At 38.5% G+C, this 23,276-nt stretch overlaps 1 protein-coding gene across 7 annotated transcripts in view; it reads right to left on the bottom strand.

Annotated features, from left to right (window-relative positions):
* The window catches only part of LOC134342449 (serine/threonine-protein kinase MRCK alpha-like), a 623,460-nt gene that overhangs the window by 72,968 nt on the left and 527,216 nt on the right, over positions 1-23,276 (bottom strand). For all 7 annotated transcript variants that reach the window (XM_063040586.1, XM_063040588.1, XM_063040587.1 and 4 more), the window contains one exon: positions 18,576-18,715. In XM_063040586.1, the coding sequence (XP_062896656.1) occupies positions 18,576-18,715 (140 nt within the window). The remainder of the gene's footprint in view (positions 1-18,575; positions 18,716-23,276) is intronic.

Below are 23,276 nucleotides of genomic sequence, written 5' to 3'. Positions count from 1 at the left end.
GGAGGTTGATAAGTTTCTTGAGAATCAGGTCGTCAAGCTTACGGGGAGAAGGCAGAAGAATGGGGTTGAGAGGGATAATAAATCAACCATACTGAAATGGTGTAGCAGACTATAGGTCGAATGGCCTAATTCTGCTCCTATATCAGTGTATTTGTGTTCCTTACAACGGACTCACCTGCAAGCTAACCTTCACAGAATCCTACACGAAGACTCCCATGCCCCTTTGCACTTCTGACTTCTGAATTTTCTCCCCACTTAGAAAATAGTCTACATCTTTATTCCTTTGACAAATGTGCATAACCATACACTGTCCTATGCTATATTCCATCTGCCACTTATTTGCCCATGGGGTCTTATTTTGTTTAGCAGCAGCACCTTGTCAAAGGCCTTCTGATAATCCAAGTAAACAACATCCACTGACTCTCCTTTGTCTATTTTGCCTATTACTTACTCCAAGAACTTCATCGGATATGCCAGGCAAAATTTGCCCTTAAGGAAAACATGCGGATTTTGGCCTACAACATTACGTGCCTCCAAGTTCCCTGAAATCTCATCCTTAATAGTGGACTCCAACATCTTCCCAATCACTGAAGACAGACTAACTGGCCTCTAATTTCCTTTCTTTTGCCTCCCTCCCTTCTTGAAGAGTGGAGTGTCATTTGCAATTTTCCAGTACCCCAGAATCTAGTGATTCTTGGAAGATCACCACCTATGGCCTCTACAATCTTTTCAGCTATCTCTTTCAGAATCCAAAGGTGTAAGTCCATTTGGTGCAGCTGATTTACCTACCTTCACAGCTTTCAGCTGCTTTAGCACTTTTACCTTAGTAATAGCAACTACATGCACTTCTGCCCTTGGCACTCTTAAATTTCTGGCAGAATTCTGGAGTTTTCCTCAGTGAAGAATGACACAAAATACTTCTGTCATTTCTCTGTCCCCTTTTACTATGTCTCCAGCATCATTTCCCAATGGTCCAATATCCACTCTCACCTCTCTTTTACTCTTTTTATATATGAAAATCCTTTTGGTATCTTCTTTTATATTATTTGCTAGTTTACGTTCATATTACATCTTTTCTTTGCTTACTATATTTTTAGTTGCTTTCTGTAGGTTTGTAAAAGCTTCCTAATCCTTTCAGTTCCTACTAATTTTTGCTATATTGCATGCCCTCTCTTTTCCTTTTATGCTGTCAGCAACCTCCTTTGTCAGCCACGGTTCCCCATCCTCTGAATGACTCTAAGTTGAAGACAAATACACAACTTATAAACTCCTTTCTTTAAATGACCCTAAGAGTGTCAAAAATACTTGATATAACTTTAAAGGAAAGAATATCCTTCCAGCATCTCACTGTGAGTACTCAGTTTGCATTCATACCATTTTACCATGGGGACCTGTATAGCACTACTGATTATATCTTTTCCAGGTGGCACACCAGGAGATAGGGATGATGCTCAGGATCCTGGCTCATTTTCAATGATGTCAAAAGCAAAGAGACAAACTTCTGTCTTATCATCACACTTGAGATCTGCTAAGTTACCATGGAAAGATTAACTGATTTATGTCTAAACTTGAATCTAGCTTCCAAAGAACAACAAATCAATTTTTTGAAGATCATATAGATTCAAATGCTTAAGCATCATTACAGTTAGATTAAGAACTGCACAGTACAGGGCCCTTGGCTCACAATGTTGTGCCAACCTTTTAACCTACTCCAAGATTAATCTAACCCTTCCCTCCCACAGAACTCTCCATTTTTCTTTAGAGGGGCTTCACAAACAGTAAGGTTTCACAAAAGGTTATTAGGAAATGTGTTTTTTTGAGCTTTGAACAGATTTTAACCCTTCCACTCCCACTTTACTGTCAAGTGGTTTGCACACTGGTGCAAATAGTAGAACAGCTGCCTCACAGCTCCAGTGACCAATATTTGATCCTGATCTCAAGGTGCAATGTGGAGTTTGCACATTCTCCCTGTGACCACTAAAGTTTCCTGCAATATCCCAAAGATGTGTGGGTAGGTAGGTTAACTGACTGCTTGTTGTGCATTGTCCCCAGCATATAGGTAACAGGTGGAATCTGGAATGAGTTGATGAGAATGCTGAGAGAATAAGTTATAGGGAAAGTTAATGCAATAATGGGATTGGCCTATGAGTTGTCATATACTCAACGGGCTGAATGTTCTTCATCAATGTTGCAAAGAAGTACAGAAAATACGAAATCTAGACATTTGATTGACTGATTAACCCACGATATCATATTACTAAATGTAACAGACATCCATATGAAAGATTCTGGAACACTGTAGAGTACAAGGTCACTGTTAAAGTCAAAGTTATAGTCATACTTTATTGATCCCGGGGGAAATTGGTTTAAAGTGCTAATCCTAATAAGCATGCAAACACTGAAAAGTTGCTATAGGGAAATACAGGGCCTATAAAAGGTATTCACCTCCCCCCTTGGAAGTTTTCATATTTTATTGTTTTACAACATTGAATCACAGTGGATTTAATTCCACTTTTTTGACACTGATTAACAGAAAAAGACTCTTTTGTGTCAAAGTGAAAACAGTTCTCTACAAAATGATCTAAATTAATTATAAGTATAAAACACAAAATAATTGTTGTACAAGTATTCGTCCTCTTCCAAGTCAGTATTTAGTAGATGCACATTTGGAGGCAATTACAGCCTTGAGTCTGTGTGGATAGGGCTCTATCAACTTTGAATATCCGGACACTGCAAATTTTCCCCATTCTTCTTTAAAAAAACTACTCAAGCTCTGTCAGAATGCACGGGGATCGTGAGTGAACAGCCCTTTTCAAGCCTGCCACAAATTCTCAATTGGATTGAGGTCTGGACACTGACTTGGCCACTCCAGGACATTAACTTTGTTGTTTTTAAGCCTTTCCAGTGTAGCTTTGGCTTTATGCTTGAGATCATTGTCTTGCTGGAAAACAAATCTTCTCCCAAGTCACAGTTCTCTTGAAGACTGCATCAGGTTTCCCTCCAGAATTTCCGTGTATTTTGCTGCATTCATTTTACCCTCTACTTTTACAAGCCTTCCAGGGATGGCTGCAGTGAAGGATCCCTATAGCACGATGCAACCACCACATTGCTTCATGGTAGGGATGGTGTGTTTAAAATATATAGAGGTTTATAGAGTGGGCCTAGTGTTGAGGAAGTCAGAGTAAGAGGGTTTTGGCTCGACAGGGCTTCGGTGATAACGGGTCGAGGCGAGGTAAATTATTTGTGAAGAATAGGAATAGAGTGAGGTGGAGGATAAATGCGTGGCTGAGAGATTGGAGCAGGGGTCAGGGATTCAGGTTTCTGGATCAGTGGGAACTCTTTTGGGGTAGGCGTGACCTGTACAGTAAGGAAGGGTTGCACTTGAATCCGAGGGGGACCGATACCCTGGCAGGGAGGTTTGCTAAGGCTACTGGGGAGAGTTTCAACTAGAATTGCTGAACTTTCCAGGGGGACGCTCATGGAGTGAGCTGTACTATGGCGTAGCTCCATTCCCTTTATCTTTTTTACATGTAACCACTCTTATTTACTCTACCTATACCTACACTAAAGGATTTACACTACAAATATATCTTTGAACTTCGATTTTTACTTACTGAAAATGCACACCAGAGGACGAGAAGTTAAAAACGGAAAGGGCTCCAGCAGGAACGGAAAAAAAGATGGTGACCCTGAAGCATCGAAGGAGACTCCGCTAACTGTTGAAATAATGAAGAAACTTCTAGAGACTACACTTAATCAAAGACTCACCGTACTTGAAAGAGTTTTGAAGACAATTCAAGATGATGTTAAATTGTTCAGACGTGAAATTGATCAACAACAAATTAGAATCTCGGAACTAGATGAAGATGGCAGTAAAAGGGATCGAAAAATTGAATCTCTTGAAAAAAATCTAACTTCGGCAGCTCAGCAGTTGGAGCGTTATAAAGCCAAGATTATCGATCTTGAAAATCGCTCTCGATGACAGAATCTGCGAATAATCTGTTTTCCTGAAGATGTTGAGACGGGAGATCCTACTAAATATCTTTCAAAGTTGTTAGCGGATGTGTTTGACCCAGATATATTGGAGGAACCCCCATTGTCAGACCGCACACATCGTTCTTTACGTGCTAAACTGGCAAAACAAGTTAAACCGAGGCCAGTCATTATTCAGTTTCACTATGTTCATGTTAAGGAACAAGTGATACGAGCTGCTTGGCAGAAAGGCATGATTGAGTTTCAAAGTTTTAAATTTCGAATTGTTGAGGATTTCAGCTAAGAAGTATTGAAAGAACGGATGGCTTTTAAACCACAGATGTCAGAACTTTATCATCAGGGCTATAAATTAGCGCTGCTGTTCCCAGCCTGTTTCAGAGTTGTTATGCCGGACAATTCTCGTCGTTTGTTCAAAACTCCGACCGAAACTCAAAGTTTTCTCCACAATTTGTCTTCCTCTGCTGAGGACTAATTAATGCACTTTTTTTTTTTCGTTTCTTTAATCTGTTTTTCATTTCCTTTTTTTTAAAAAAAATTTAATACTTAGCTTAAAGATTTGGAATTTTATATTCTGAGGGTTCTTGCCTTGATTTTGTAGTGTAGGTACTTTTTACATTCTTAAATGATAGTACTCTTTTTTTGTTAGTGATCTTGTATATCTCACTTTTAATATTTTCTCCTTTTGAGAGCAATTTAGTTACAGTTTTAATGTTTGTTTTCCCTTTTTTTTCCAAAACATTACTGGAGAAGTATTATATTTTAAGATGGTGGATTGCTTCCTTCTTCCCAGAATTCTCTCTTCTTCTTGCGTCACTTCCGATCATTTACATGCAAAAAACTAATAATATGAACTGGCGCTTGGTCTTTTTTTTTGAAATATGAGTAAGAAGTAACTATTTTATGTTTGTAATTGTTGTAATCTTTTCCTTACATTTATAGTAACTTTTTTTTTCACTTTTTTGACTATGGGTGGTGTTTCTCACGATAAACATATTTCTTTTGGGTTGCCTTCTGGAAAGATGGGGTTAGATTTAGCTTTAGATTTAGTTGTAGATTTAGCATTGGCCACTTTCTGGCTTTTTTCTGGGTTTTTGTGGGAGGGGGAGGTGGCATTTTTGTTCCTATTTTCAATTTAGTTTTTCTCCTTAAATGGGCTGACCTGAAACTACCAAAATGTCCGAAATGTCGTGACTTCCGGTTCCTCTTTGGACCTTCTTTCCTCTTCCGGGGTCATTGAGTTTGTATTCTGGTTAACCCTTTACATACATTATGTTCAATTTCAGTACTATGGATAAGATTATTAATTTGATTTCTTGGAATACAAATGGTTTAGACCACCCGATTAAACGGAAGAAAAATTTTAAAGTATTCCATAGAATGAATGCTCACATTATCTTTGTACAAGAAACTCATGTCTGGAAAGAGGATAATCAGCGTTTTTTTTAGGTTCTGGAAGGGCTATCAGTACCTCTCGCATTCACAGGCCAAAGTAAAAGGCGTTTCTATTTTTATAGATTCGTCAATTTCATTTTTGCATCATGAGACGGTTTCAGATCCGAATGGTAGATTTTTGTTAATTACTGGTTTGTTATTTAACAAAAAATTGTGAGACTTCCGGTAGCGCTCATGGAGTGAAGTCGCGTTCTTGACTCGCTCCATTACCTCTGAGTTTTTTTCTCTCTATGGTCAGCTATACTTTAATTAACTATTAAGGCATCAATTTTTACAATACTTTGAATTAAACTGAATTCTCTGACAATTGGATGATACTGAGATCGGCTATGTCTAAGAACGGGAAAGACGGCAAGGATGGTAAACCTCCGGTTAAACCGAAAGCTACGGATCTCCCTCCGACTGAATCACCGGTGACTTTGAAAGCGATATCGGAGTTAATTCAGAGGGAAATTTCAACCTCTGTTAGGGAGATGATTCGTACAGAAATTATGGGCTTTGTTAAAGACCTGATTCATACGGAAATCTCAACTAAGTTCCAGAAAATTGCCGATTTAATTGATAAGATGCAAACATGTATTGCGGAACATCAGTCGGCTATATCTGATCTTCAAAAATCCGCGCAACAAGGTGAGCTTAAGATGGGGAAAATCGAAGAAACAATTAATGTAATGAAGAAGAAACTTGACTTTTTGACTTTTAAAAACTCTGACTTGGAATCTAGAATGCGACGGCAGAATTTACGAATGATTGGCGTCAGGGAAGCCGTGGAAGCTAACAACCCTATGAAATATTTCTCCCAACTTTTAAAAGATGCATTCCCTACTGTATTTCCTGACCAACCACCGCTACTGGATCGTGTTCACAGAATCCCATCATACTCGTCTAGGTCAGATAGACCTAGGCATGTTATCTTACGTTTTCATTACTTTCAAGACAAGGAGAGACTGTTTCGATTCGCTCGATCTAAAGGTTTCATTGATTTTTCGGATCTTAAGTTCCGATTTGTGGAAGATTTCAGTAAACCAATCTGGGACCAACGGGTCCGTTACAGATCCGTGATGTCGGAATTCTATAAGATGGATTTAAGACCAGCGCTGCTGTACCCTGCACGTCTAAGGATTCGCATGTTAGATGGAGCCCTTCGTTTTTTTGATTCTCCATCGGATGCCCAGAGTTATCTGGATCAACTTTCATCCTCAACATCTTAATTGCCTTTTTTTAATTTTCTCCGTTGATCGGAGGCTGTGAATTGGTTGGTTTTAACTTTTCTGTGCCCTATTTGGGCAGAAAAGTTTACTTTCGATTTCTTAATATGACTGCTAAACTTTCTTTTTAACTGCGTCATTTCTTTCTTTTCCCAGGGGATTCTGGGTGGTTACTTCCCTTTTGTCATCTTACGTATTTCCTGTGCGGCCTTAAATTTTGTAGTTTTTTTAAAATTTTATTCTGTTTTGCTTTTTATAATCATTTTATGTTAATAATCCTATTTTTTTTTTGTTGCTGTGTCTATTCATGAGTTTGAGGTTTATTGTGGTTTTTTTTTTAATATATACTTTCCGGCTTTTGTTCTGTTCTGTGTGTATTTTAATTGAGCTAACTTTTTTTTACTTATTTTTTTACTGTTTTACAATTAGCTGATCCTTTTCATATTTATACCTTTTTTTTAGGGAGCGTATACCGGAAGTCATGGGGGTAGTTTTAGCGCTTGCTTCTTTCTGGCGGGTCTGCTTTAGATTTCGCCTTGGGGTCTTGGGGTGGGGGGTGGTGGGAGGGGCTTCACGTTTTAGTTCGTTTCTCTTTGGGCTATATACATTATTGAAGTATTGGTTGCGTCCTTTTCCCCGGTATCTTTTGTATGTTCTGTTTCCTCTCCGGGTTTGTGGGTCGCGCCTATTGTCAATCCTCCTTGTTGTGGGTTGACTTTAGGATTTATGGAGTCTATTATTAATTTTGTCTCCTGGAATACTAATGGTCTTAATCATCCTATTAAAAGGAAAAAAGTTTTTAAAGTGTTCCGGAGACTTAAAGCACAAATTTTATTTTTACAAGAGACCCATGTACGGAGGGGGGACAGACTACGTTTTTTCAAATTCTGGAAGGGACAACAATTTCATGCGAACTCCAATGCTAAGATTCGAGGCGTCTCTATTTTTATAGACTCCTCAGTTACTTTTATACAACAAGATATTATCTCTGATCCGAATGGTAGATTTTTATTGGTTAGTGGTTTACTATTTAATAAAAAAGTAGTTTTGGTTAATGTTTATGCTCCTAATATGGATTGTCCGGAATTTTATAAATCATTGTTTGATCAGTTTCCGAATTTGAACGAGTTTTCATTGATTTGGGGCGGAGATCTTAATACCTGTTTATCTCCAGCTTTGGACCGTTCGGCTCCTTTACGGACTTTACCTAATAAATCTGCAAATTTGATTAATTTTTTCCTTTCTGATTCTGGGTCGACGGACATTTGGCGTTTTCTGCATCCTCAGGAAAAAGATTTTTCCTTCTTTTCACATGTTTATCATTCCTATTCAAGAATTGATTATTTTTTCATTGATTCTCGTCTCATTCCTTCAGTGATTAAATGTGATTATGATTCTATAACCATTTCGGATCATGCTCCACTTAAGCTTTCTATTAAAATTATGGCCAATATACCAAACAATAGACAATGGCGTTTTAATTCGCTGTTGCTTCAGGACTCGGACTTTGTTAATTTTATGAATGAACAGATTGAGCTTTTTTTTACAATTAACCATACAGAAGATATTTCGGTTAACACTCTTTGGGACACTTTTAAAGCCTATATTCGGGGTCAGATTATTTCGTATTCCGTTGCTTTGAGGAAGAAACAGAAGCAGGAGGAGATGGCAATTGTGGACAAGATTAAAGAAATTGATAAGAAATATGTTATGGCTCCTTCTGAGGAGCTATACAAACAAAGAACTGAACTTCAAATGGAACACAGTTTACTACTCTCGTCCTCGATTGTAAACCAATTAAAGAAAACAAGAAGTGATTTTTATGTTCACAGTGATAAAATTGGCAAGCTGCTGGCTAATCAATTGAAATCTAATTATGTTAAATCTCAAATCAATCAGATTTATAACCAAAATGATCGATTGATATTGGATCATGTGGGGATTAATCAAACCTTTTGTGATTTTTATTCTTCTTTATATCAATCAGAGTCTCCTCGAGATTCTAAATATATGAATGATTTTTTAGATAAGTTAGACTTCCCTCAGATTTCACAGGATATGTCTTCTTTATTAGATACTTCCATTACAATGGATGAGATTAAGAATGTTATTTTTTCTATGAATCTGGGGAAAGCTCCTGGCCCTGATGGGTTTACCGTTGAATTTTATAAATGTTTTGCTTCTTTATTGATTCCTTGGCTCTATAAGGTTTTTGAGGCTTCTTTGAAACTTGGTAAACTTCCGGAATCTTTTAATAGAGCATCAATTTCTTTAATACTAAAGAAGGATAAAGACCCTGCTCAATGTGCATCTTATAGACCAATATCTTTATTAAATGTTGATTCTAAAGTTTTTTCTAAGTTATTAGCAAATAGACTAGAAAAAGTACTTCCTTCTATTATTTCGGAAGACCAAACGGGTTTTATTAAAGGTCGTTACTCTTTTTATAATATTCGTACATTGTTAAATATCGTTTATACTCCCTCACAAAATGTTCCTGAGTGTGTTATTTCTTTAGATGCCGAGAAAGCTTTTGATAGAGTAGAATGGCCTTATTTATTTAAGGTGCTTGAAATGTTTAATTTTAGCTTGAAATTTATATCCTGGATTAAACTGTTATATCACTCCCCTGTAGCCTCGGTTCGTACTAACTCCTTAAACTCACCTTTTTTTCCTCTCTTTCGTGGTACTCGACAAGGCTGTCCTCTTAGTCCCCTATTATTTGATATTGCATTAGAACCTCTTGCAATTGCTATTCGAGAATCTTTAAATATTACTGGGATAACTCGGGGATTAAAGTCCCATAAATTATCACTCTATGCTGATGATTTACTTTTATATATTTCTAATCCTGAGAGATCCATTCCTGCTGTTTTAGAGTTATTAGCACAATTTGGTCTTTTCTCAGGTTATAAATTAAATCTTAGTAAGAGTGAACTTTTTCCGATTAATAAACATCTTCCCTTATATTATAAATTTCCATTTAAATTGATTAATAATTACTTTTCATATCTTGGGATTAAAATTACTTGTAAACATAAAGATTTATTTAAGACTAACTTTTTACCATTAATAGACCATATTACTCAACTTTCATCTAAATGGTTTCCCTTATATTTAACTTTGATTGGTCGTATTAATGCAGTTAAGATGTTTTTTTTGCCAAAATTTTTATATGTGTTTCAGGCATTACCAATTTTCGTTCCTAAATCTTTTTTTGATAAAGTTGACTCTAAAATTTCTTCATTTATTTGGCAGAATAAGAATCCGAGACTGGGTAAAATACATTTACAGAAAGCTAAGAGAGATGGAGGTTTAGCATTACCTAACTTTAGATTTTATTATTGGGCTATTAATATTCGACATATGAAATTTTGGTTACTTGACCGGGACATACTATCTATTCCTAAATGGGTAGCATTGGAATTACAATCTGTTCAGGGTTATACACTTGGTTCTATTTTAGGTTCCTCTCTTCCTTTTGATTCGAAACGCCTTAAGCAGGTCTCTAACCCGATAGTTAAATATGCTTTGCGCATTTGGTTTCAATTCAGAAAATTTTTTGATCTTAATCAATTCGGGTTAGCGATTCCTATTTTAGGTAACATATTTTTTCCTCCCTCTTTTACGGATCGCGCTTTTCAAACTTGGAAGACTAAGGGTATTTTACGGTTTTTGGATTTATTTTTAGATGGTTCCCTTATGTCTTTTGAACAATTATCTAATAAATATAACTTATCAAGAATACATTTTTTTAGATATTTACAAGTTAGAAATTTCCTAAGTACTATACTTTCTTCCTTTCCAATGCTTCCTCCTATATATATTTTAGATTCGATAATTAACCTTAATCCATGTCAGAAAGGTGCATCGGCTATGATTTATAATATTATTATGAAACTTAGGAAAGCTCCATTTGATAAGATTAGGGTAGATTGGGAACAGGAATTGGGGCTTACCATTTCTGTGGATGATTGGGGGCAGATTTTACAATTAGTTAATACTTCCTCTATTTGTGCTAAACATTCCCTAATTCAATTTAAAGTGGTTCATAGAGCACATATGTCCAAAGATAAGTTAGCGCGTTTTTACTCGCATATTAATCCTTTCTGTGATAGATGTTCGGGGCAGATAGCCTCTTTAACTCATATGTTTTGGTCTTGCCCTACTTTGGAAACTTTTTGGAGAGATATTTTCAATATTATTTCTAAGGTATTAAATATAGATATCTCTCCTCACCCTATTACTGCTATCTTTGGACTACCTAAAATTTCTAGTAATCTTTCCCCTTCAGCCCGTAGAATGATTGCATTTCTTACTTTAATGGCGAAAAGATGTATTTTACAACATTGGAAAGAACTTAATGCTCCAACTACCTTTTTTTGGTTTTCTCAGACGATTTTATGTTTGAATCTGGAGAAAATTAGAAGTAACCTTTATGATTCTTCATTTAAATTTGAACAGATTTGGGGACCTTTTATTCGATATTTTCATTTAATGTAATATTTACCCTTCTTGTTTTTTCTTCACTGTTTTAATGGAGGTCGGGATTGAGGACGTGATTTTAAGTTTAACTCTGTTTGGTTTCAAGTTAGCCCATTGCTTTGCTTTGCTTTTAGTTAGTTGCACGGTGGGTTTTTTTTTTGGGGTTTTTTTTTCTTTTTTTTCCATTGATATATATAAAATCTAGTATACTATTATGTTATCTTGGTTTCTTATGCTTAAATTACATTGTTTGTAGTATTTTCTTTTTGGTATTGTTATCTTTTGGAATTTTATTATACTTTAACATTGTATTAATGTTTATATGGCTTACCTTTTTTGTATACTTACTCAATAAAAAGATTTAAAAAGAAAATTGTTACACTTAATGCTTACGCCCCAAATGTTGATTGCCCGAATTTTTTTAAGAATCTCTTTACATCTCTTCCTAATTTAAATGATTATATGTTGATTATGGGCGGAGAATTTAACTGTTGTTTAAATCTTCTGATGGATAGATCCATGTCCAATCAAGAACTTCCGAATAAATCGGCTACTCTTATGAACTCTTTTATGACTGACTCTGGAATCTCAGAAATTTGGAGATTCTTGCATCCCAACGAGAAAGAGTTCTCATTTTTTTCCACATGTATATCATCACTATTCGAGAATTGATTATTTTCTTACTGACTCTCGATTAATTCCACTTGTTAATGACTGCAAATATGATTCCATTGCTGTTTCCGATCATGCGTCGTTGAAACTATCTATTAAGTCAAGGAATACATCTTCTAGTTCTAGACAATGGCGATTTAATACCACTTTGCTTCAGGATTCGGATTTTGTTAATTTTATTGAGGAACAGATTAATTCTTTCTTTACAACGAATTTTATGGAAGGAATTTCCAGCGGGTCACTATGGGATACTTTTAAAGCATACATTCGTGGACAAATTATTTCATATACTGCTGGATTAATAAAGCGAACTAATAATGAAATATCTAAACTGGCTGACAAGATCAAAGAAATTGAAAAGAAATATTCTATTGCTCCTGATCAGGAGCTTTACAAAGAGAGAGTTGAACTTCAAATGGAACATAGTCTATTACTATCATCTTCGATTGAAAGCCAATTAATTAAACCTAAGAGTCAATTCTATATACATGGTGATAAAACTGGGAAACTATTGGCTAATCAATTGAAATTGGCTTCGGTTAAGCGCCAGATTGTTAAGATTCGTAAAAAAGATGGTACTCTGACAGTTGACCATGATGAAAAAAATAAATCCTTTCAAGAATTTTATACCTCCCTATATCAATCAGAATTCCTGATGACTCCACTATAATGCATGAATTCTTAAAGAAATTGAATATTCCAAAATTATCATCCAATGAACGTTTAAAACTAGATGTATCTATTACGATAGAAGAAATAAAAAATGCTATTTCTTCGATGAACCCAGGTAAAGCACCTGGCCCAGGTGGATATACAGCAGAATTCTTTACATCTTTCTCTACTATACTGACTTCTTGGCTATGTAGAATTTTTAAGGATGCAGTATCTATAGGTAAATTACCACAATCTTTTTATCGAGCTTCTATTTCCCTAATTCTCAAAAAAGACAAGGATTCTACTGAATGTGCATCTTATAGGCCTATATCTTTGTTGAATGTGGATTCTAAGATTTTTTCTAAAATATTGGCAACGAGATTGGAGAATGTATTGCCTCAAATTATTGCAGCTGTCAGACTGGATTTATTAAAAATCGTTACTCTTTCTTTAAAATTAGGAGATTAATGAATATTGTTTATACTCCTTCACCCAGAACTCCAGAATGTGTCATTTCATTGGACGCTGAGAAAGCCTTTGATAGAGTCAAATGGACATGTTTGTTTAATACACATGAGAAATTTAATTTTAGTCCAATATTTATATCTTGGAGTAAATTGATATATCTTACTCCTTTGGCTTTAGTATTTACTAACAATCAAAGATCTCCCTTCTTTCATTTATTCTGTGGTACTAGGCAGGGTTGCCCTCTTAGTCCACTACTATTCGACATTGCCTTGGAACCGCTAGCTATTGCTATTCGTGACTCCCTTGATATATTTGGTATAATCCGTGGAAATGAGACACACAAATTATCACTATTTGCAGATGATCTACTATTATATATTTCTAACCAGGGGAAATCCATTCCGGCAGTATTAACTTTGCTTGCTCAGTTTAGTAGTTTTTCTGGTTATAAATTGAATCTAGGTAAGAGTGAACTTTTTCCATTAAATATGCAGGTTCCCATTTATAGGTTTTCACCATTCAGAGTGATTACTGACTATTTTACTTATCTGGGAGTTAAAATTGCTAAGAGACATGAGGATTTATTCAAGCTCAACCTTTAACCATTAATTAGTCAGCTTAAACATCTGATTACAAAGTGGTCCCCATTGTCCCCATCACTGATTGGCCAAATTAATGCTATTAAAATGATTATTTTACCTAAATTTTTATATCTATTTCAAGTGATACCTATTTTCATTCCTAGATCTTTTTTTGATACTATCGATTCTAAAATTTCCTCTTGTATATGGCAGAACAAAAATCCCAGGTTAAGTAAAAAATATTTACAGAAGTCCAAGAAAGATGGTGGTTTAGCATTGCCTAATCTAAGATTCTATTATTGGGCAATTAATATTCGATAGTTAATATTTTGGACACAAGATTGGAATATAATTCCAAGTCCACATTGGGTAAACCTTGAAGGTTACTCTTTACAAGGGTTCTCTTTGGCTTCCATTTTAGGAACTTCACTTCCTTTTGTATTATCTAAATTGAATAAACAAATGGTTAATCCGATAATTAAACATACATTACGAACATGGTTTCAATTTCGTAAATTTTTTGGTTTGAACAAATTTATATTATCAAGCCCTATTATATCTAACCTTTTTTTTCAACCCTCGGTTATGGATCAAGCCTTTTTGATATGGAAATGAAAGGTATAACATGCTTTCGTGACTTATTTCTGGATAACTGTTTCATGTCTTTTGAACAGTTATCTAATAAATTTAATTTGCCCAGATCCCATTTTTTAAAGATATTTACAAATAAGAAACTTTTTAAATACCACCGTGCCTACCTTCCCGATCTCATACCCTACTGATATCATCGATAAAATTTTAGGTTTAAATCCCTTTCAGAAGGGATTAATAGCATCTATTTATGACATAATTATGAAATTACAGCCAGGTATATCTGATAAAATTAAAAATGAATGGGAAAGGGAACTTCAACTTTGCCTACCTATAGAGAAATGAGATAAAATTTTTCAGTTTGTTAGTTCTTCCTCTATATGTGCCAAACATACGCTAAAACAATTTAAAGTAGTACATAGGGCCCATATGTCGAAAGATAAATTAGCCTGTTTTTATTCCCATATAAACCCTATTTGTGACAGATATCACTCTGAGGTGGCTTCCTTAACTCATATGTTTTGGTCCTGTCCTCTTTTGGAAAAATTCTGGAAAGATATTTTTGATATTATCTCAACAGTTTTGCGTTTTGATTTACAACCCCATCCTATAACGGCAATTTTTGGTTTGCCAATGATAGAACATAGATTTTTATCCTCTTCAGCCTGTCAGATGATTGCACTTGTTACTTTAATGGCCAGAAGATCCATTTTATTGAACTTGAAGGAGACAAATCTTCCTACCACATTTCAATGGTTTTCCCAAACTATATCATGTTTAATTTTAGAAAAAATCAGAAGTGACATTTTTGATCCTTCAGTTAAATTTGAAGAGACTTGGAAACCATTTATTCAACATTTTCATATGATGTAATTTGACCTTTCCGAATCCTTCTTATTAACTTAAAATATATGAATAGAGGAGCAGAGTTGACGACATTACTGAACGTGTTCGATTTAAGATATTGGTCTAGCCTTGTTTGTTCCGTTTGCTTTTTTTTTGGGTTTAGTATTTAGTTTCTTTTTTTTTTGTTTTTTTGGGGGGTTTTCTTTGTATTTTTTTCTTTTTTCTCTATAATTAATTATATTAAGGGTTTGAAAGTCTATTATACCTGTATTATTTGAAATCTTTTTTGTACATGCTTATCAACAATAAGGTTATTCCAATCTCTCTGTATCAATATCGTTATTCTGTTTATAATTTTGGAAAATTAATACCATCATTCCAAATAAACTGATTCCTAAGCTCCGGAACCCGGGCCTTAAAACTCAGATCTGCAGTTGGATCTTCAACTTCCTCACAAACAGGACCCAGGCTGTAAAAATAGGGGACAAGTTCTCCTCTACAATTACTCTGAGCACCGGTGCCCCACAAGGCTGTGTACTCAGCCCCCATTGCACTCACTGTACACCCATGATTGTGTAGCCAAGTTTCCATCAAACTCAATATATAAGTTTGCTGATGATACAACAATTGTAGGCTGTATCTCGGGTAATGATGAGTTTGAGTACAGAGAGGAAATTAAGAACCTGGTGGCATGGCGCGAAGACAATAACCTATCCCTCAACGTCAGCAAGACAAAGGAATTGGTTGTTGACTTCAGAAGGAGTAGCGGACCGCACGACCCAATTTACATCAGTGGTGCGCAAGTGGAACAGGTCAAAAGCTTTAAGTTCCTCGGGGTCAATATCACAAATGACCTGAGTTGGTCCAACCAAGCAGAGTTCACTGCTAAGAAGGCCCACCGGCGCCTTTATTTCCTGGGAAAACTAAAGAAATTTGGCCTGTCCCCTAAAACCCTCACTAAATTTTTATAGACGCACCGTAGAAAGCATTCTTCTAGGGTGCATCACAACCTGGTATGGAAATTGTCCTGCCCAAGACCAAAAGAAGCTGCAGAAGATCGTGAACACGGCACAGCACATCACACAAACCAATCTTCCGTCCTTGGACTCACTTTATACCACATGCTGTTGGAACAGTGCTGCCAGGATAATCAAGGACACGACCCACCCAGCTAACACACTTTTCGTCCCTCTTCCCTCCGGGAGAAGGCTCAGAAGCTTGAAGACTCATACGGCCAGATTTGGGAACAGCTTCTTTCCAACTGTGATAAGACTGCTGAATGGATGCTGACCCGGATCTGGGCTGTACCCATCAAATATCCGGACCTGCCTCTTGGTTTTTTTGCACTACCTTTCTTTCCATTTTTCTATTTTCTATTTATGATTTATAATTTAAATTTTTAATATTTATTATCGATTTGTAATCTGGGGAGCGGGAAGCGCAGAATCAAATATCGCTGTGATGATTGTATGTTCTAGTATCAATTGTTTGGCGACAATAAAGTATAAAGTATAATAAAAAAATTTAAAAAGAAAGAAAGAAACTAGAATTGCTGTGGGGTGGGAACCGAACTGAAGAGACGGAGGAAGGGGCAGATGGCTCAGAAATAGAGAAAGCTTGAAGGCGGTGTGAAAGGGAGGATAGACAGGTGATAGAGAAGGTATGCACTCAGATTGATAGTTTGAGATGTGTCCATTTTAATGCAAGGAGTATCGTGAACAAAGCAGATGAGCTTAGAGCGTGGATCAGTACTTGGAGCTATGATGTTGTGGCCATTACAGAGACTTGGATGGCTCAGGGGCAGGAATGGCTACTTACAGATTCCAAGCTTTAGATGCTTCAGAAAGGACAGGGAGGGGGGCAAAAGGTATGGGGATGTGGCACTGTGGATCAGAGATAGAAACATTGAAAACCTATAGCACAATACAGGCCCTTTGGCCCACAATGCTGTGCCGAACATGCACATACTTCAGAAATTTCATAGGGTTACCCATAGCCCTCTATTTTTCTAAGCTCCATGTACCTATCGAGGAGTCTCTTAAGAAGACCCTGCTGTATCCGCCTTCACCACTGTTGCCAGCAGCACATTTCTATGGTTCTATGTGCGGTGTTTGCCCTATGACCAACATACCGTTTAGTCTGATGGCCAAAAGGCTCAATTTTGCTTTCATCAGACCATAGAGAACCTTCTTCCAGCTGACTTTAGAGTCTCCCACATGCCTTCTGGCAAACTCTAGCCAAAATTTCATGTGAGTTTTTCCTACAGTGGCTTTCTCTTTGCCACTCTCCATAAAGCTGCGACGGGTGAAGCACCCAGACAACAGTTGCTGTACGTGCAGTCGTTCCCATCCTCCAGAGTTGTCATAAGTCTCTTGGTGGCTTCCCTCACTAGTCCTCTTCTCGCACGGTTACTCAGTTTTTGAGGATGGACTGCTCATGGGAAGTTTACAGTTGTGCCAAATTCTTTACATTTCTTGATGATTAACTGTACTCCAATGGATATTCAGTGACTTGGAAACTTTCTTGCATCCATCTCCTGACTCATGCTTTTCAATAATCTTTTCGCGGAGTTGCTTGAAGTGTTCTTTTGTCTTCATGGTGTAGTTTTTGCCAGGATACTGACTCACCAGCATTTGGACCTTCCAGATACAGGTTATTTTTACTACAATCAATTGAAACAGCTTGACTGCACACAAGTGATCTCAATTTAACTCTTTATGTGACTTCTAAAACCAATTGGTTGCACTAGTGATGATTTGGTGTGTCGTATTAAAGGAGGGGGATACTTAGGCAATCAATTATTTTATTTTTTATATCTGCAATTAATTTAGATCACTTTGTAGAGATCTGTTTTCACTGTATTACAAGGCTCCTTTTGTTCAGTGTAAAAAAAAGCCAAATCAAATTCACTGTGATACAATGTTGTAAAACAGTAAAATATGAAAACTTCCAAGGTGGGGTGGAATACTTTTTACAGGCACTGTTCATCTGTACATAGAGTAAAGATATTTGTCTATCTTTCTGACGACCTCAGTAATGCATCCAACATAATCAGAGATCCCACCCAGCCCAGACATTTTCTCTTCTCCCCACTCCCATTGAGCAGAAGACACAGAAGCCTGAAAGTACATACCATCAGGTTCAAGAACAGCTTATAGCTCAAACAACAGGAATTCTGCAGGTGCTGGAAATTCAAGCAACACACATCAAAGTTGCTGGTGAACGCAGCAGGCCAGGCAGCATCTCTAGGAAGAGGTACAGTCGACCTTTCAGGCCGAGACCCTTCGTCAGAACTAACTGAAGACTAGCAGTAGTCTTTCAACAGCTTATACCTGGCTGTTGAAAGACTACTGAATGTTTTACTTTGTACTACCTCAATACACTATTGTAATGAAATGATCTGTACGAATAGTATGGAAGCAAGTTTTTTACTGTATCTTGGTACATGTGACAATAACAAACCAATTTTCATTCTGGTGACGCAGAATTTGACAGACAGGTTAAGACCCCATCACATTGGGAAACAAAGTGGGTAGGGGAGGGGGAGGTTGGGGTTGCCTGGTATCCCTTTGACCATAGAGAGATAGATGAAAACACTAAAAGAGGGAGGGTCACTTGCACAAACCTCATATCAATCACTTGGCTAACCACCACACTTGGCTGAGATGTCTTGCCTTCTGCTATGTCGTACAAAAAGATCTTGAAATCACAAACCACAGCCAGTGCCCTCTGCCAGCCTTTCTTCACCCCAGCTGGTTTAGGTACCTAGAAATAAAGCATTCATATTATTTTTTTTTAAAGAGTTGGAAATGAGGATGTGTGTAAGTATTCCACAGGAGGAAGCATTTTGATTTGTATTTATGAACGTAAGAAATTGATGGGCAGGTCCAAGAGGCATGCCCTATCATGACGGCTGAAGCATACTAGCTGATTATTTCTATCCACCCTTCATCCTGCTCTTTCGTGCCTAACTTCCTCTTCAACAACAGTGCCATCTCTTCGGGAAATAAGGAAAATTCAAATTTGGTGTAATTACTTTTGCAATTTGATGCTGATCACCCTGATGGCCCTTGGCAACATCCCTAAGGTGTGCCCAGAAATAAATTTAAAGAGTAGACAGTAAAGTTGGGGTTGGGATCTAGGTCATTGAGGCCTGGTGTCCAAACCATTGCCTTTGGTAACTTGAGTAGGGGAAGTTCATTTAAACTCACAATTACTTCAAACTTTTTATGAAGCTTTTAATCAATTCCTTTAGGTTGTACTGTATCTTGATTAGTTAGCACACTACCTTCTTCAAAGTAAATTTATTATCGAAGTACATATACAAACCTGAGAATCGTTTTCTTGAAGGCATTCATAGTAAATACAAAGCAACACAATAGAATTAATGAAAATAATAATAATAATAATAATAATAAATAAATAAGCAATAAATATCAAGAACAAGAGATGAAAAGTCCTTGAAAGTGAGTCCATGGGTTGTGGGAACAACTCAGTGTTGGGGTGAGTTAAATTAAGTGAAGTTATCTTCTTTTGTTCAACAGCCTGATGGCTGAAGGGCAATAATTAACACAGAATACTCTGCAGATGCTGGGGTCAAAGCGACACTCACAACACACTGGAGGAACTCAGCAGGTCGGGCAGCATCCGTGGAAAAGATCGGTCGATGTTTCGGGTTGGAACCCTTTGTCAGGACTGTAGGGGGAAGGGGCAGAGGCCCTATAAAGAAGGTGGGGGGAGGGTGGGAAGGAGAAGGCTGGTAGGTTCCTGGTGAAAAACCAGTAAGGGGAAAGATAAAGGGGTGGGGGAGGGGAGGCAGGGAGGTGATAGGCAGGAAAGGTGAAGAAAGAATAGGGGAAAACACAATGGGTAGTAGAAGGATGCGGAACCAAGAGGGAGGTGATAGGCAGCTGGGGGAGGGGGTAGAGTGACATAGGGATAGGGGAAGGGAGGGGGAGGGAATTACCGGAAGTTGGAGAATTCTATGTTCATACCAAGGGGCTGGAGACTACCTAGACGGTATATGAGGTGTTGCTCCTCCAACCTGAGTTTAGCCACATCATGGCAGTAGAGGAGGCCATGTATGGACATATCTGAACGGGAGTGGGAAGCAGAGTTGAAGTGGGTGGCTACTGGGAGATCCTGTCTGTTTTGGCGGACGGAGTGGAGGTGCTCGACGAAGCGGTCCCCCAATCTGCGTCGGGTTTCACCGATGTAGAGGAGGCCGCACTGGGAGCACCGGATGCAATAGATGACCCCAACAGACTCACAAGTGAAATGTTGCCTCACTTGAAAGGACTGTTTGGGGCCCTGAATGGTGGCAAGAGAGGAGGTGTAGGGACAGGTGTAGCACTTGCGCTTACAGGGATAGGTGCCAGGTGGGAGATCCGTGGGGAGGGACACGTGGATCAGGGAGTCGCGGAGGGACTGATCCCTGTGGAAGGTGGAGAGGGGTGGAGAGGGAAAGAAACCCGCCTTGAAACCCAACGCAGATTGGGGGACCGCTTCATCAAGCACCTCCACTCCGTCCACCAAAACAGACAGGATCTCCCAGTAGCCACCCACTTCAACCCTGCTTCCCACTCCTATTCAGATATGTCCATACATGGCCTCCTCTACTGCCATGATGTGGCTAAACTCAGGTTGGAGGAGCAACACTTCATATACCGTCTAGGTAGTCTCTAGCCCCTTGGTATGAACATAGAATTCTCCAACTTCTGGTAATTCCCTCCCCCTCCCTTCCTCTATCCCTATGTCACTCTGCCCCCTCCCCCAGCTGCCCATCATCTCCCTCATGGTTCCGCCTCCTTCTACTACCCATTGTGTTTTCCCCTGTTCTTTCTTCACCTTTCCTGTCTATCACCTCCCTGCCTCCCTTCCCCCACCCCTTTAACTTTCCCCTTACTGGTTTTTCACCTGGAACCTACCAGCCTTCTCCTTCCCACCCTCCCCCCACCTTCTTTATAGGGCCTCTGCCCTTTCCCTCTACAGTCCTGATGAAGGGTTCCGGCCCGAAATGTCGACCGATCTTTTCCACGGATGCTGCCCGACCTGCTGAGTTCCTCCAGTGTGTTGTGAGGGGTACTAATTGTTCCTGAACCTGGTGATGTGGATCCTGAGGCTCCTGTACCTCCTTCCTGATAGCAACAGCAAGAACAGAGCATGGCCTGGATGGTGAGGTTCTTGATAATGGATGCTGCTTTCCTGTGACGTGCTTCTGGTAGATGTGCTTAATGGTGGGGAGTGCTTTACTGGACTGGGCTGTATCCAGTACCTTTTGTAGGATTTTCTGTTCAAGTACATTGATGTTTCCATATCAGTCCATGATACTACCAGTAAGTAAACTCTCCACTACACATCTACAGAAGTTAGTCAAAGTTTTAGATGTCATGCTGAATCTTCGTAAACTTCTAAGGAAGTAGAGGTGCTACCATGCTTTCTTTGTAATGGCACTTAGGTGCTGAACCCAGGTCAGATACTCTGAAATGATAACACTGAGGAATTTAAAGTTGCTGACACTCTCCAACTCTCATCCCCCAATGAGGACTGACTCATAGACCTCTGGTTTCCTCCTCCTGTGGTCAATAATCAGTTCCTTGAAATTGCTGACATTGAGTGAGAGGTTGTTGTTATGGTATCAGTCAACCAGATTTTCAATCTCCCTCCTAAATGCTGATTTCTCACTACCTTTGATTCGGCCCACAACAGTGGTGTCATCAGCAAATTTAAACACGGCAATGGAGCTGTGCTTAGCCTCAGTAGAGCAAGGAGCTAAGCACACAGCCTTGTGGTGCACCTGTGCTGATGGAGATTGTGGAGAAGATGTAATCAATCCGAACTGACTGGGGAAATTGAGGATCCAATTGCTCAAGGAGATATTGAGGCCAAGGTCTTGAAGCTTATTGATGAGTTCTGAGGAGATGATAGTACTGAATGCAGAGCTGTAGTCAATGAAGAGCATCCTGATGTATGCATCTTCACGATCCAGATTTTCGAGGGTTGAGTGAAGAGCCAATGAAACAGCATCTGCTGTTGACCTATTGGGACGGTAGGCAAACTGGAGCAGATCTAAGTCACTTCTCAACAGGAGCTAATGTGCTTCATCGCCAACCTCTCAAAGAACTTCATCACAGTGGATGTAAGTGCAACTGGACAATAGTCATTGAGGCAGTCTACCAAGTTCTTCTTAGGCACTGGTATAATTGAAGCCTGTTTGAAGCAGGTGAGTACCTCAAACTGCTGAAGTGAGAGGTTAGAGGAATCAGTAAAGTCTCCTGCCAGTTGATCAGCACAGGTCTTCAGTATTTGGCCTGGTACCTTCTGTGAGTTCATCCTCTTGAAGGATGACCTCATGTTGACCTTAGAGACTGAAATCACAGAGTTTTCGGGGTGTGGGAGTTCATGAAGATACTTCCATGTTTTGTTGTTCAAAGTGAGCATAAAAGTAATTGAGCTCATCTTGGAGCAAGATCCCGTTGTCACATGTTGATTAGTTTTGTTTTGTAGGAGGTGATAGCATTCAAATCCAGCAACAGTCGTTGACCATCCTTCTATGATTCTACTTTGGTCTGGAATTGCCACTCTGCATGTGGGATCGCTCTCTGGAGGTCATACATGGATCTCCTGTACTTTACTTAGTCTCCAGACCTGAACACCATTGATCTGGCCCTCAGCAGATTGTGAATCTCTTGGTTTATCCAAGGCTTCTAGTCGGGGAAGACTCTGAATGATTTTCACAGTCATCCATAACTGACTATATAAAGTCTGTGACAACTGTGGCATATGCATTGAAATCCTCTGATGAGTCCTTGAACTTGACCCACTCTACCAACTCGAAGCAATATCTTAGTTGCTTCTCTGCCTCCCATGGCCCCTCTTCATTGTCCTTACCTCTGAAACCTTGCTCTTTATCCTCTGCCTGTATGCAGGTAGGAAGAGTACAGCCAGAAGGTCAGGTTTCCCAAAATGCTGTCTAGGGATTGAATGGTAAGCATTCCCAATCATAGTATAACAGTGGTCAAGTGTATTGGGACCTCTTGTCCTGCAGGTGATATGTTAATGATAATTGGCTAGAGATTTCTTCAAACAAGCCTTGTTCAAAGTCCTCACCAATGATTTGAAAGACATTACAGGAGGCTGCATTTTGGTTGCTCATAGCTGCACTCAATACATCGAGTGTTTGCTTAACATCAGCCTTTGGTAGCATGTAAACATGGTCAGGATCACAGAGGAGAACTCTCATGGCAAGTAGAATGGGTGGCATTTAATCATTATATGTTGCAGGTTGGGTTAACAGGTGCAACAAGATCACTATCTGAGCACCACG

This window comes from Mobula hypostoma, chromosome 2 (genome assembly GCF_963921235.1).
Source record: "Mobula hypostoma chromosome 2, sMobHyp1.1, whole genome shotgun sequence".
NCBI lineage: Eukaryota > Metazoa > Chordata > Chondrichthyes > Myliobatiformes > Myliobatidae > Mobula > Mobula hypostoma.
Note: the sequence above shows the minus strand (reverse complement) of the source record. Positions and strands in the feature narration are given on the sequence as shown.